We start from the raw sequence: 15,107 nt of genomic DNA on the forward strand, positions 1-15,107 counted from the left end.
GCAAGTTTATTGCTAGTTATTGTTATGAAGATCTTGCGTAATTTATGTAATCTTTCGTTGATATAAATCCTTGGAGCAAAGCACATACTGATGACAAGATGTAATGCAATACAACTGCTCTTTCCTCGTAGGTTTCACCGAAACTATATTGTTATGACATGATTTATGTCTGGGGACATGGTTGGGAATACAGATTTCACCGAGAAGGAACACCATGCTGGGTAAGAATATTCTCATGAGAGCCTTGAAAATCTATCTGTACGTTACTAGTAAACTCCTCGAACAAAAGAACGACAGTTGCCAAAAAATTTGAAAAAAACATGAAAAGTATATTCTAGATAAATGGCAATTGCTTAAGCGGAATTGTCTTCGCAACTCAAAAATACGACTTTTCATTTATTTGTTTCCTATTTATGCAACGGAAAAGTGAACTTTCGTTAGGCATGACCGAACTTTTTTATAACACTCGCAAACGGAACCACAGAAGCACAAAAAGACAGCATTCGTGACACATGGTTTTCATTCAGAAATCTATTCTTATAAACATAATCAAGAGCTAAGAATGCCAAAATTTGTGATATTTATAATATCTGCGTCATGCATAAGTAAAGCCTTATAAAGATAGTAGAAATATTCCGTTCCTTATTGAACACCGTCTTATAATTCGAACACTCCCTGTCCATACGCTCTTTATTCGGCCACTGGTTTAAGCAGAAAAAGGTATATCGCAAGAACATCACCAGCGCCTACTCGAAACCGAAACCGTCAGAGCAGACAAAATTCACTAGACGTAAATCCCACCCCTTACCATGGGACGAAATTCTAGATACATTGCACTCTTTATGCTTGATATATACAGATTGACCATCTAACTCTAGCCAGAGTTCAAAAATATAGATGCCTTAAAAACGAATGTTACTGACTATTAATATTAATATTATCTGGGGTTTAAAGTCCCATAACCAAGATATGAATATGAGAGGCCCCGTAGTGGAGGGTTCCGGAAATTTCGACCACCTGGGGTTCCTTAACGTGCACCTAAATCTAAGTACACGCGCCTGAAACATTTCTACCTGCAGCGAAAATGCAGCCGCCGCGGCCTATTACTGACTATTGTGTGGAGTAAATCGCACTATTTTTTTTTGTTTTGCACTATTATTTAATTGTGGTAGATGAATTAACCAACTCTTCAGGCAACGAAGCTAGGCAAAACGTTCCACTGAAAAGGCTATAAATCGGTTTGCAAAATCTTCAGTTAGACAGTTGCGGGCTCTCTATAACTTTTTTTTTCTGCTTACTACGGATGCCTGCGAATTACAAAATATACGACGTGACACGCCCGCATGCTTGCCGCGATTGCAGTGTTCGCTAAAGTTCGGCGTACAAACATATGCCTCCGTCACTGCGGTTCACGACAGAAATAGGCAGGTGCAGCGGTTATTGCTTGTTCTGCAGCAAACAACAGGTGCGTCATCGCAGAGCCACCCCCAACGTCACTGGCGTGTCGCATGTCAAGCAGCAGCACACCCTGCCAAACGCTATAGCCATTTCCACCTCCCGGGGAACATTAGGGAACACTGTAATCACAACGAGCATGGGCACGCAGCGGGCACGCCACGTTCTTCTTTTTTTTGTATTTCAAAGGACATCACTGTAGTCAGCACAAAACACTTTACTACATAATGGATACAAAGCTGCAAGATGCCTAATCGCACATTTTGCAAACTGATCTAGAACGTTCTCGCTGGAATTTTTTGTCCGGCGTCGTTGCTTCAAAAGTTATTTAATTAATCTTGTTCAACTAGGCAGTCAATCGGAATACCAAAAATAGTGCGACTTACTGCATGGAATAGTCAGCAACATGTATTTGGTCGCGTCATCATAGAGTGCGTCTGCATACTTATAAACTCTGGCTAGAATTAGCTCGCGCATCATGTATAGCAATGTGCAGACGGTATTGCACAGGTAATGTTGAACCAGTACACATATTTGTCTGAATGCATGTTAATGGGAAGATATTTTTGCGGTACTTTGGATTTCCTTGTCGTAAGATTCTTATCAAATTGCAAAGATGCATAAAAGGAGTTGGAGTTTTACGTTTTTAAAACCACAGCACTGCATTTAACACATCTCGTTTGTCCTGTATAGTTGACGCCGATTCGAAATAGTGTTGGATACTGTAGCCAAGGAATATGCATTGCGAACAACAGTGAGTATCTTTTTCTTGTGAGTGTATGTCGCAAAGTTTGCTCTAGAAGCGAGAGTATTCTTTTAATTTGCAGTGTTGACACATATGCTACAGATAGTCACAAGGCCTTTTGTTCAAGACATTTTAATATATCAATCATGCTTCGTCGCTGCGACCAGTAGAATATGACAATGATGCAATTTCTAAAACCATTATTCACTTTCTTCTCAAATGTTGATTGGTATTTTTTGTCATACTTCCCGGCAAAGTTATTTTTGACAGTTGAAATTGTTTCCGACATTGCACTGAATGGTACTTCGCCTGCTATAGGCCATCCGCTTTCCCCAGGAGTTCGAGTAAGTGCTTGCATAAAAAAGAAATCAAATGCATGAACAGATGTCTCTCACGTAAACCACCACGCGTGCCGGATTGATAGGCATCGCTTCTTGCCTGGTCTTGCGCAGATAAGTTTTTGTGTCAACGTTGTGTTCCGCAACTGTCGCCTTTCCCAGTGGATGCGTTTGTGGTCTCTTCACTTGTGTACGCGGTTGCAAGCCCAGTCTTTTTAACATGAATACCTGTCAATCAGCGCAGTTCTCCGTTAATCTAATGGTTTACATCCGCAGACTGATGTATGGTAGCAATCGTAGTGCTGAATTCCATTCCCTGTTGAACAAAAAATAACCGAATATACTTCGGCTGACCATTCTGCTCTCCAATAAAAAGCTTTCCTTCTCTTCCGCTCTATCTTTATTGCTCTGTCATTTTCAAAGCAGGAGCTTTTCATTTTCGAAATGTAAATGGAAGATAAGTAATATCTAAACAATGCTTTATTTCATTTCCGAGAATCAACAAACCACAGGTAAGGAGCGAAACTAGAACTTTCGGATAAGGCATCCGAGTTGACTGTTAAACCACTTTAATTCCCCTTCATTTTTTCCATACTATAATATCATTAAAAACGTGCCATTAATGTCAGTTATGCCTTCCTTAGCTTCATTGTCTCTTCGTTTTATTAGGTTGCGCCTAACAAACGGAAATGGCTCTCGATAAATTCCCCCCTACCATCTTCCGTTCGCTAGAGGACAAGTGGCAGAAGCAAAAACATTGTATAGAACAGCCAGTGTAAGTGCTGACGATATTGCTGCCGTGAAAACGACACAGCGACCAGCAGATGAATCGTATTGCCCTCAACGTGGCTGTATGACTCTAGGCTGTTGAAATCGAACACTTCGCGACTGCAAAAAAAAAGTCGCGGCTTTGTATAATATCTGTGTTGTCGCATCTCTTTTTACGATCACCAAGGTTTCTTACGGAGCTACTCGGAATGCACATTCAGCATATGTTGTATTGCTCTACAACGTCGCATTTTCCCTGACGTGCGTTCTCTGCCGATCCGCTCTGTCGACCCCCAAGCATGACGTTTCTTTGCATTTTGTACAATACGTTCGAGGCATTTTCGTTTCGCTTTCGAGGTTATGTAAGTGTCAAGGAAGGAAGCTGATAATAATAATTGTTGAGAGTTTTACATCCCCAAACCACGATATGATTATAAGATGCGCTGTAGTGTGGGGCTCCGAAAGTTTAGACCGTTTGGTGATCTTTAAAGTGCGCCTGTCTAAGCGCATAGCTCTCCAGCATTTTGCTTCATCGAAATGCGGCCGCGGCGCCGGGATTCAATCATGTGACCTTCGGGTTTTCAAATATGTGGAAACGCGTACTACAGTGCTACTAATTGCATCAGGTATGACAGCAGGAAAAACACTTGTGCGGCAAGAAGCCCGTTCGCCGCAGAGAGTCACGGGGCTGCGTTTTACGACTTTACTATGCCATCATAAAGAGTGCCCATTCAAAAAAAAGCCGGCAGATCCCACGCATTGTGGGAATCGATGTAATGCGAAGCAGCCAGCAAAGAGCTGCATACATCGTCTTGTATGTCATTGAGGAAAATGCGTGTCATGGTTTTCATGTTAACTCCTATTATTTATGTTCGTCACACAGTCACGTCGCGCAAGACCAATTCCGGGATAGATCAAGCTAGCGAAACAGCCACCAGCGCGCCATGAGCGTGGCACATAAGTCATGCTGTACATGACATGCGTGTCATGATTTTCATGATAACTCGTGTTATTTATGCTCGTCACACGGTCACGTCGTAAGAGACCAATATTGGTGTATATCAAGCTAGCGAAACGGCCGCCAGCGCACCATGAGCGTGGCACGTAAGTCATGCTGTACATGACATGCGTGTCATGATTTTCATGATAACTCGTGTTATTTATGTTCGTCACGCGGTCACGTCGCAAGATACCAATTTTGGTGTGTATCAATCTAGCGAAACGGCTGCCAGCGCCCCGTGAGCGTGGAACGTAAGTCATGCTGTACATGACATGCGTGTCATGATTTTCATGATAACTCGTGTTATTTATGTTCGTCACACGGTCACGTCGTGAGAGACCAATATTTGTGTATATCAAGCTAGCGAAACGGCCGCCAGCGCACCATGAGCATGGCACGTAAGTCACGCTGTACATGACATGCGTGTCATGATTTTCATGATAACTCGTGTTATTTATGTTCGTCACACGGTCACGTCTCAAGATACCAATTTTGGTGTGTATCAATCTAGCGAAACGGCCGCCAGCGCCCCATGAGCGTGGCACGTAAGTCATGCTGTGCATGACATGCGTGTCATGATTTTCATGATAACTCGTGTTATTTATGTTCGTCACACGGTCACGTCGTAAGAGACCAATATTGGTGCATATCAAGCTAGCGAAACGGCCGCCAGCGCATCATGAGCGTGGCACGTAAGTCATGCTGTACATGACATGCGTGTCATGATTTTCATGATAACTCATGTTATTTATGTTCGTCACACGGTCACGTCGTAAGAGACCAATATTGGTGTATATCAAGCAAGCGAAACGGCCGCCAGCGCCCCATGAGCGTGGCACGTAAGTCATGCTGTACATGACATGCGTGTCATGATTTTCATGATAACTCGTGTTATTGATGTTCTTCACACGGTGACGTCGCAAGATACCAATTTCGGTGCATATCAACCTAGCGAAACGGCCGCCAGCGCCCCATGAGCGTGGCGCGTAAGTCATGCTGTACATGACATGCGTGTCATGATTTTCATGATAACTCGTGTTATTTATGTTCGTCACACGGTCACGTCGCAAGATACCAATTTTGGTGTATATAAAGCTAGCGAAACGGCCGCCAGCACACCATGAGCGTGGCACGTAAGTCATGCTGTACATGACATGCGTGTCATGATTTTCATGTTAACTCGTGTTATTTATGTTCGTCACAAAGTCACGTCACAAGATACCAATTTTGGTGTATATCAAGCTAGCGAAACGGCCGCCAGCGCACCATGAGCGTAGCATGTAAATCATGCTGTACATGACATTCGTGTCATGATTTTCATGTTATGACTTGTCATTTATGTTCGTCATACAGTCATGTTACGCCATACCAATTTTGGTGCACATTCGATTAACCAAGCGACCAGGAGAGCACAAAGTCGTAGGCGGCTAGATAGATAGATAGATAGATAGATAGATACGGTCAAAGTCGCAGAAGTTCGCTAAGAAATGCTTCGCATTTAAAAACATTTCTCTCAAATAAAAGGAATGTAGCTTTGCAGAGTGAAGAATTCTTGTTAGCATATCGACAGTAGATGTACCTAAACAAGTTAGCTCATGTTGGCTATCGTTCTTCACAGGTGCTGGAGCGCCAAGCTGCAGCGGCGTAAGTAGGACCTCCCTAAGCTGTGCACAAAGCATGAATATGAGGAAATTACTGGGATAACTGCTCCCTTGAACGCTTGATGGTCCAAGTGCCCCAAGCATACCATGACAGTAGACTATATTTAGTGTTATACTTACAACCTTCAATTACCATGATAAGCTAAACTGATATTTGCATATTCAGAAGATTGATCTATCGAGCATTCTCCAGCCACCTTTGTAGCCTCGTAAACTGCCCAAAGGAGGGCTTGTGTAGTTCCTGAGGCAGGTTTTCGAATGTCTGAAAAGTGACAAAAATGGGTGCTACACCATATTTTCTATTCTACGCTTTTTTTACTATAAAAGCTCCGGGAGCATGTTTTGTGCCATGCCCCCACCCCCAGTTACCACGTGATGTTACTAGAGAACTTGGAGGACGCTTGAGCTTCGCCTTCAAGAGTAGAACGCGATTGCATAATCGGGACCCTTGTGCATCACCTTCTCAATCTCTAGCCTGGCTTTTCTTCTTGATAGAGACCTCAAATGTGCCGCAAGGAAACTAACGTCTATGCGCATAAAACTGGCCGCTTCAAACTATCCTAGAATTCCCACAGCAAGTACAGTTGGGAATTGCCCATCACGCTATCATTATTCCTATTGCAAATCCGCGAAATGCCCACTGCGCATCCGTTAAGTGCAACGCGAACCTGCAGAGCTGCACACTTTGTTGATTTTGTTGCCAGATAATGATGATTAATTATGCCTGAGCGCATTGCAATGGGTGGCCATTTAAAACATCCACTCGTTGCACAATTAACATGTCTTGACGCCTGATGCGATTTCATGCTTCTACCACGCAGTATTGTATGCGTCAAGGAAACTCGTTCCTCTACATGACATTATTATAGTGTTTTTTCGAAGCAGTTACAAACAATGGCATAGCTCTGTGGCAGAACACCTGCTTGTCACACAGAAGGCCGGGGTTCGATTGTCACTAGAACCAAAAATATTTATTATTTCTTTGCATCCTTCTCGAATTTTTGCTCACAACCAATAGCGCCGACACCGATGCCCGTACCGCAATTTCTGCAAAACGAGCGTTTTAACGCCATCGCGTTAAAACCTTAAAAGAGCCGATCCGTTAGCGCCGCGTACAGGCCGCTTATAGAATGGAATAGAATAAATTATTAACGCGATACCGCTAAAGAGCTCGTTTCGCAGAAATTCCGGATGTCGCCGTCGGTGTCGGTGTCAGCGTTGTTGGTTGTGAGCGAAAAATCTGCGTTTGTCGTGACCGAAAAATGGAGAAAGACGCAAATAAAATAAAAAATAAAAAGCTTCGGTCCCAGTGAGAATCAAACCCACGCCTTCCGTGTGGTATGTGGGTGTTCTACCTAGGAGCAACACCCCCACTTGAAGGTGCTTCGGAATAAAACACTATATGAATGTCATGTAGTGGGAGGAGTCTCCTTAACGCATGTAATATTGCGTGGGAGAAGCGTAGAATCGCGCGAGGCGTCAAAACATTTCACCTGCGCAACGAGCGGGTGTTTTAAGGGCCCACTCATTACAAAACGCTTAGACATATTTAAGCACAATCGTGAGCAGAAGCATAAAAAAATCACAGCATATCCACGTGGTGAATGATGACGAGTGGGGTGAAGCGAACTCGCGCTGCAGCACGGAGATGGCACTGGCGCGAGCGTGGTCCTTCTTGATGGACGATATTGTGACTAGATTGTTTGAGAACCACAATCTGTTGCACACACCGGAACTATGGCCGAAACTGTTATCAAGGAAGTCCCGCTGGAAGCGCGCCTCGGCGCCTTCGGGCAGAACCCGCCTGATCCGTTTTGCAGCCACTTACATGGTAGCCGGGAAACTACAGAAGGTAACAACAAGTAAAGAAAACATAAGAGAACGGCAATCTTTTGCCAAGACGTTCGACTACTGCAAAGTTAACGGCTATCTCGTGAGTGGGTCTCTGTAGCCTTGTCTTCCATCCGGCGACTCCGAGCGAAAGAGAAAGCGTGCCAAGAGGGAGCCTCATGGCGCGTTACTTCTGAAATGTTGTCTTCGGGTTTCGTTGGAAACACGAGACGTAGTAAAGAAGAAAGAACGCCACACAGGCGAACACGCACGAGAGTGTCACTCGTCAACGTCGTCTTCTTCTTCTACTGCATACCAGAACGCGCGCAGTAAAGAAGAAAGAAAGCCACACAGGCGAACACGCACGAGAGTCTCACTCGTTTAACGTCGTCTTCTTCTTCTACTGCATACCAGAACGCGCGCTTCTCACGAGCTAGAGGTGGCTACTACAACGCTACAAACAAACGGAGGATGGACAGACCCACGGCATAAGGAGCTTCGTCCCTAAAAAGTGAGCAGATGCGTAGGTTCGCGTGTTGCCTTACGGACGCGTAGTGGGCTCTTCGCTGATTCGCAAAAGGAAGCATTATGGGGAAGTGTGCACTGTGTAGCGGTACTTGGAGTAGGCATTCTAGTATGGTTTGACACGGCCAATGTTACGCGCAGAGATGTTCGTTTCATTGTGGCACGGCTGAGTCATCCACCGGGAACCGAAGGCAGGCTAACAATTGACAAGACAATGCGAACGGGACCCGATTACGCTATCGCGTTGTACTTTTCTTATCATTGCACTTGTGGCACCAATAGCCCACCATTATAGGTAAATAACTCCACCTCCTAGTCAACATTGCCTCTCCGTCACTCGACGTTACAGATCCGTGATAACCGAACACGTCAAGACATTTAGGTAATAAAGAGCACAATATGTCGCACAAGATACTCTTTCGAGAAATATACCGAGATGCCCTTCCCGAACGGACTATTAGATGTGTGTAGTTGCTCAGATTATTGTAGCAACTGGGGATACCATGGACTCATATAGGTAAAACATAGGCCTGTAAGAGAAAACGTGCCTGGGTTTTGATTATTCGAAGAATTCGTTACGAACTGTCATAAGACAAACAGTGCGTGGTTTTTAATAAAATCACAGTACCATAGCTTTACCTTATAGTACTGCACAGGTTATCCCATTTAACAAAATATTAAAACTTGTTGCCCTCCACCTCCCGTGAAGTATCCTAAACCTGAAAAATATACTTCATGATTGCTCTTTGATATGCGTCAGTCATAGCGAAATTCCTTGTAGGATGCTTAAATATGGAGAGAATAGGAGTATCGTGGTCACTCGGTCATAAACAATCACAATTATGTAAGGGGCACGAGGATGTTGTAGGTTGCAAGCGGACCTACCCTTGCGAGATATGCAGGTCATTACCCAACCCGATTTCCTCCTTTCTGCTTATATTGAAACCATGGTCCTTTTCTGAAAGCAAAGTGCGGGCAAGCTACCAATAAGGCGCGCACAGCACGACGGAGCAGCCCACATGCCGGTGGCTTATGAGCTATCCCGCGTGTAGCGCTGTGCCGTGCCCCCATATCACCTTACCTCACCCCAATATAAGTGTCAGTCCAAGCGATAACTGTAACGCTTAAAAATTTCAAAAGCAGTCGGGACGCCACCTTCCTGAATGTCCAGCTTCCATGCGGAAACGCCATCTAATTCACACTGGCATGCGGTGCTGCAAAGGAACATTGTCGGTATTTATCAAGTTCACTGCATTTAAGAAAATAATGTTCAATATCGCCATAGGTCTTACAAGTAGGACACAATGACGTCGACGGAGGCCCTCTGCCCTGGTTAGCCCTTTTGTCACACAAGGCAGGTGAGCTGTCAACCATAAAGAATTGAAGTGCCTGATGACAGCTTCTCTCAAAAGACGTTGCGGTTCTCTAGAAGCCTTTTTGTTGACCTAAGTTCCAAGGCCTCTAGAGGAAGTCTGGGAGCCGCCTCATTACACGCTATACCCATATGCGCTGGAATCCATTCAAACTTTATATGAAGTTCAACGCTGTGATGTTCTTTGAGAATATGCAGCAATCCCTCAATGCACTTCTACAAAACGAACCTCTGCTCTAATCTTTGCAGATAGTACTTGTTTTCCGAAAGCAACAATATTTGTTGCTCCCGACAAGACTTTGGTTTGTTTAGGGCTGGCTGAATCACCATGCGTTGACATGCTGTTAACGAAACGCCGCATCCGAGTCGCTCAGCCTAGGACACCTTGAGGGACGCAATCGCGATTGCTGCAGCGCTTGCTCCGCGCTGGATGCCAAACTACCTGTTGGTGAAAATGTTGAGATGGCGGGCGTAATTTTTTCTACTTCATAAATTAAGGTATTCAAGCATGAAAAAACATGCATCTTCTACTGTTGTGGAACACTTGCTGTGCTTTCAAGGAACTGTCAACTGGCAGTCTATACCTTTATGTGACCAAGGTGGGTCTTGTCGAACCTGCTACCTTCGTTTGGAGAATTCCAGGACAAGATGGCGAATAGTAAAGGTGCTCCATCAATGTACACTGCTGTCTGGTTAACCTCCATGCCTTCTCCCTTTTGTATTCTTTCGTTCCTTCAACTTCCACCACTGCGTCTTCTCGCCTCTCAACGACTGTTGGCACAGCTATGCCTACAAATTGAATCGAACCCAGGACGAGCACTCCTCTGTCGCCTTCGACGACGTAACGAATTGCGAGCTTTATTGGCCCACAATGATGTAGCTAATCATTATGTGAAGCTAATAGGCTGTCTGCCCTGCGCAATTTTCAACGGAGCAACACAAAGTGAGGAATTCCGCCAAAACACGTTCGTATTTAACTTTCATGTTTATGCTGATGGACATATTGACATACTTTTTGATTCGGGCCCGGCTGGTCACGCTTGGTAGCTGGCCCTCGTCACCGGACCCATCCCTTGCAGAGAGGAGAGAGGCTCGTACAGACAGACGGAGGTTTATTTACATCAGATTCAGATGATCTAGAAGAAAGAAAATAGGTACATGAGTCTCCAGTTTATATAGCGACAAGTCAGACAACACTGAGGCACTGAGGCAACTGGTCTCCGCAGCTCCCGCCAATCGAATGGTTCGAAGACCCGACGTTCTGCCTTCCGCAAGAAGGCCATGAACCACACAATCCAAGTGCCACGCCCAGACGGCGAGGATGAGAGTCCAAAAGGGTGGAAGGGACGGGGAGTGTCGCTAATCTCGAGGGGGGGACAAACGGCTCACTGGAACTCACACAAATTTGCACGTCTGCTTTCGGAATAAGGAAAGCAGTGGTTTGGTGGGAAACTCGACAGAGGCACGCTCCCATGCCGACTGCACCGCGCTAGAAAGAATTGTATGAGGCTTCCCCGTTGTTCCAGTCAGAACCCATCTGCGGCTGCTTTCTATGATTTCCTGCCCACGTGGGCATAAGCTCCCGAAAAATGCGGCGCACCTTGCCTTCCTCCAAGTGCCGGCCTAAGGGTAAACCTTAGGAGTGACAAGCGTGACTGACAGCAACGCGCACAATGGTGCCGGTCATGTCGCCTTCCAAAGCCAGTCGTAACTATACGAGAAAGGTTATTTCAACGATTGGTTTTGCCCTTATTATATTTAGTGTGAGAGCGAAAATGTGGCTACTAACTACAAAACACTGCTGTCGTATCAAATGAAAATAATACATCTTTTTTTTTGTCTTCTTACAGCAAGGATACATCACCACATGCAATTCCACAACTTGCGATGGAATGCCATGTATTGTGAGAAAAATTTCGTCTTGCATAGTCATAGGGCTAAAATTCCCCTCACCACTTACCTATGTTGTCTGTATAATATCGGTGTCAAGCGGTCACTTTTGATAGCGAGCGAGCCTGATCCGAATCAAATTTCTTGATTATGATTGGCTCGTTTACGCAAGCTGCAGAAGAGCGCCAATCACTCTTGAGCAATTTGATCAGGATTGGGCTTAATCACGACCAGCAGTGCACTTTGCGACACCGGTGTAAGTTTCAATCATTCTTACGTGATTGTAGCAATGTGTAGAAAATGCTACTGGTTAACCATTCAGATTTTTGAAGAGGCAATAGGCACAGTTTGCCACAATATGGGGAAGTTGCAATACGAACCCGCTGCAATAAATGCCATGTATGTACAGGCGAAATGGAAGGGTAACCTTCGGCTTTAAAAGTGAAACACGGCAGTGTTATCAGGCTCTGCACGTATCGCTTTTGCATTCGCTTTTCATTGTCGGCTTATTGGTGGCAATTTAAATGTGTCGTGAGGCAAGGAACATCTGTGCGCGTTGTATTGGTCGTTGTAAACTCTCCCAGGGTGTCTAATCCAAGTGTACTTGTGAAGTGCCCATTGTGCCTTAACCATTTCGCGAAGCAGCGATTTGCCCACTACGCGCCTCTAAAGCAATACCCGCACCTACGTATTTGCGCACTTTGTTGATGATGTGGCTGTTGCTTATGGTGAAATCAGTTATGACTGAGCCATTTGTAAAGATTGGGTATCTGGATACCACTTACTCGATACACAATTTACGGTTGTGAATTGTGTAATGATACTACCATGTACAGATGGAATCAGACTTGTCTAGAGCACCAGACTTGTCAGCTGGAATTTTCTGCAGAAATAGGCAAAGACCGACACCGTAATGAGACCTAATATAGTCATAGTGCATGCTAGGTTCTTGCGCTATAACTCAATCATGAACGGATGCGGACAACTACAGCGTCCACAGTCACGCGCTTCAGCGCTCTAGACAAGTGTGATTCCGCCTGTAATCTTGTTTACGTTGCGGTTTCAGGGAGACACACTGCAATAGTTTATTGTGGATACATGACGTCACTTTTTGTAAGCTATTATGAAACTGTGAGCTAAATGGTATCAGCGCAGGATTTTGGACCAAAATCTATGCATAAAAGTGATTACTCGCTGTGTTTATCTCAATAACTTTGAATATTACCAGTATAGTCATTATATTTTTATGGTTCTACAATATCATGACGTCAGTAATATCATGACGTCAGTAACAACAATAAATGAGAATGTCACATTTCTCTGAACTAGTAGAGTCCTCAACTACTTCGTGTGACGACAAATTAATGACCATCAATATTCTAAGAAACGTACTTTTCCAAACCTCTACGGTATTTTATGACCTTATTGCAATGTATTGTATGATGTCAATTAATGTCTTTTAAATGCGAAGCATTTCTTAGCGGACCTCTGGCACTTTGAGCGTTTCTATCTACGTATCTATCTATCTATCTATCTATCTATCTATCTAGCCGCCTACGTCTGGGTGCTCTCATGATCGCCTCCTTAACTTGGTGTAGACCAAACTTTGCATGGGAGGGTAAGAGGATTTGACGAATATGAATGCCTGGTCAGGACATGAATAACATTAAAATCCTGTCGCGTACGTCGTCAAACCCTTTCCACTAGACACGTGTGGCACATACCAGTTTACCACGGGCCGCAGTGTACGGGTATGCGCCACAGGTGATTGACAGTTTATATCGACCCAGGAACGGCGAGAACAGACATTGGTAACTTAAATGCTAGAGCGTTAAGGAAAACCAACATCGGCAGCGTTGAGGGAACGAATGGTAAGAATCAAAATTAGGATCCCAGAAGGAATCGAACCCAAGCATTCTGCGTGGCAATCAGGTATTCTACCACTGAGCCACGCCAGGTCTATAAACTGGTTTGGAAAAACAGCCTACGCAGGCGTAATATCGGTGCAACGTCAATTGTGGTTGTGGTGCTGGTTATCTAATTTTACAAGAAAGCAATAAACACTACATGATACGATGTGTATACTCCTACGATACAGGCGTCATATCAGATTAACGTCTGTAGTTCCAGTGCTGGCTCCGCTTTTATAGCTGTCTAATAAGCATTACGTTTGTATTCCTATGATTCAGCAAGCTATATTGAAGCATTGCTCGACCCCGGAGGAATACATTAACGAAAGTTGCATATGATATCCACATCACGGCACCGTAAAGTGCACTTCGTCCACCAGAACGACGCAGTGTCCTCTTCATTTCTTACGAGGCTGGGCGATGGCCTCATGCTGACCGAGAATGATGCCAGATTGATCGACAGCCGCTTTGTAGACTAGGCTACGTAGGCCACATACACCAAGGTAGTCTAGGAATACGACAAGCACCATCCACTGATGTTGGTCTAGTAGCACTATCGAGGCCTACCAGCCTCGACGGCCTATACCTCACCAACGCGAAGGGTGGCTTCAGGTTCCGACATGTCGCCGGATCTTTCGAGAGACAATTTTTTGACGAAATGACCGAGGCATCCACGCGTTCTAACAGCTCTACTATACCACATACTTCACTACACATGGAATCCTCGTCACCACGGTCACGACCGGATACTATAACACGTCATGACAAGCTGCTGGTGCTCACTGATCACGGTGATGATGCCCTTGTTCAAGAACTGTCAAGAACTTCTTGCACACATGCACACGGGTTCGTGAAACGTGCGTGCGTTCTTGGGACACGTATAAGCACTACATATCAGCTTACTACTCCTGGTGTTGGCAATACCAATGTTGCCATTGGCAGCGTTACCCAAACGTAAACAACTGGTTATATAACACATATGCGGCTCTTCAACATATATATGTGTGCGTACAAAACTTATGCAAACCTTTAGCGTCATTTTCTAACGTGTCGCTCAGTAAAAAAAGTTACGCCACAGTCACCTACCCGCCGCATGCTTCGCATAACATCGACTCCCACGGTACGTGGGATCTGCCGAATTTTTTTTTCCTTGTGACATTCGGCAAACCCGAAATCTCAAATTACATTATGCAAACTCCCGAAGGTTTCGAGGACGCACGGCAATAATGCATTCGTCTGCATCTGCTGATACGTATGCTAATTAGCATACTCAAGCGCGCGTAAATTGCTGAAATAATGCTACCTCTCAAAACGGTTATGCCACCCCTGTTTCCAATTACGTTGTGTAACTGGTGGAATGTTATTTATTCACAGAATATCTTTACCAAGCCAAGTAGTGCTATTGCCGGGATTTGCAAGAATCGGATGAGTATGTTCTTACAACCACCTCATTCATAAAGATATTGGATTCGTGCAAAATTTTATAAGGCACTTTCATAATTTTATTGTTAATGACACGCAGAAAGAGAAGAGGAAAGTTTTGAGGGAATGCTAAAAATTCAGTACGTGGTAGAATTGAAATTTTAATACATTTCTACCGTTAGAAAATAATT

The 15,107-nt window shown here is 44.5% G+C and overlaps 1 protein-coding gene across 12 annotated transcripts in view; it reads left to right on the forward strand.

The window, feature by feature from the left end:
• Positions 1–15,107, forward strand: part of LOC119402038 (uncharacterized) — a 32,852-nt gene that overhangs the window by 12,235 nt on the left and 5,510 nt on the right. For 5 of the 12 annotated variants that reach the window (XR_007417139.1, XR_005185612.2, XR_007417140.1 and 2 more), the window contains exons 3-6: positions 132–221; positions 2,149–2,209; positions 11,545–11,598; positions 14,869–14,923. Coding sequence is in view for 5 of the 12 variants with exons in the window: in XM_037669115.2 (XP_037525043.1) it covers positions 132–221; positions 2,149–2,209; positions 5,925–5,950; positions 11,545–11,598; positions 14,869–14,923 (286 nt within the window). In the remaining 7 variants the exon portion in view is untranslated. Of the gene's footprint in view, positions 1–131; positions 222–2,148; positions 2,210–5,924; positions 5,951–9,607; positions 9,681–11,544; positions 11,599–14,868; positions 14,924–15,107 lie in introns of all 12 variants that reach the window. The other 7 variants (XM_037669115.2, XM_049418479.1, XM_037669114.2 and 4 more) reach the window with 4 other exon arrangements.

The sequence above is a fragment of the Rhipicephalus sanguineus genome, chromosome 8 (genome assembly GCF_013339695.2).
Source record: "Rhipicephalus sanguineus isolate Rsan-2018 chromosome 8, BIME_Rsan_1.4, whole genome shotgun sequence".
Taxonomy (NCBI): Eukaryota; Metazoa; Arthropoda; class Arachnida; order Ixodida; family Ixodidae; genus Rhipicephalus; species Rhipicephalus sanguineus.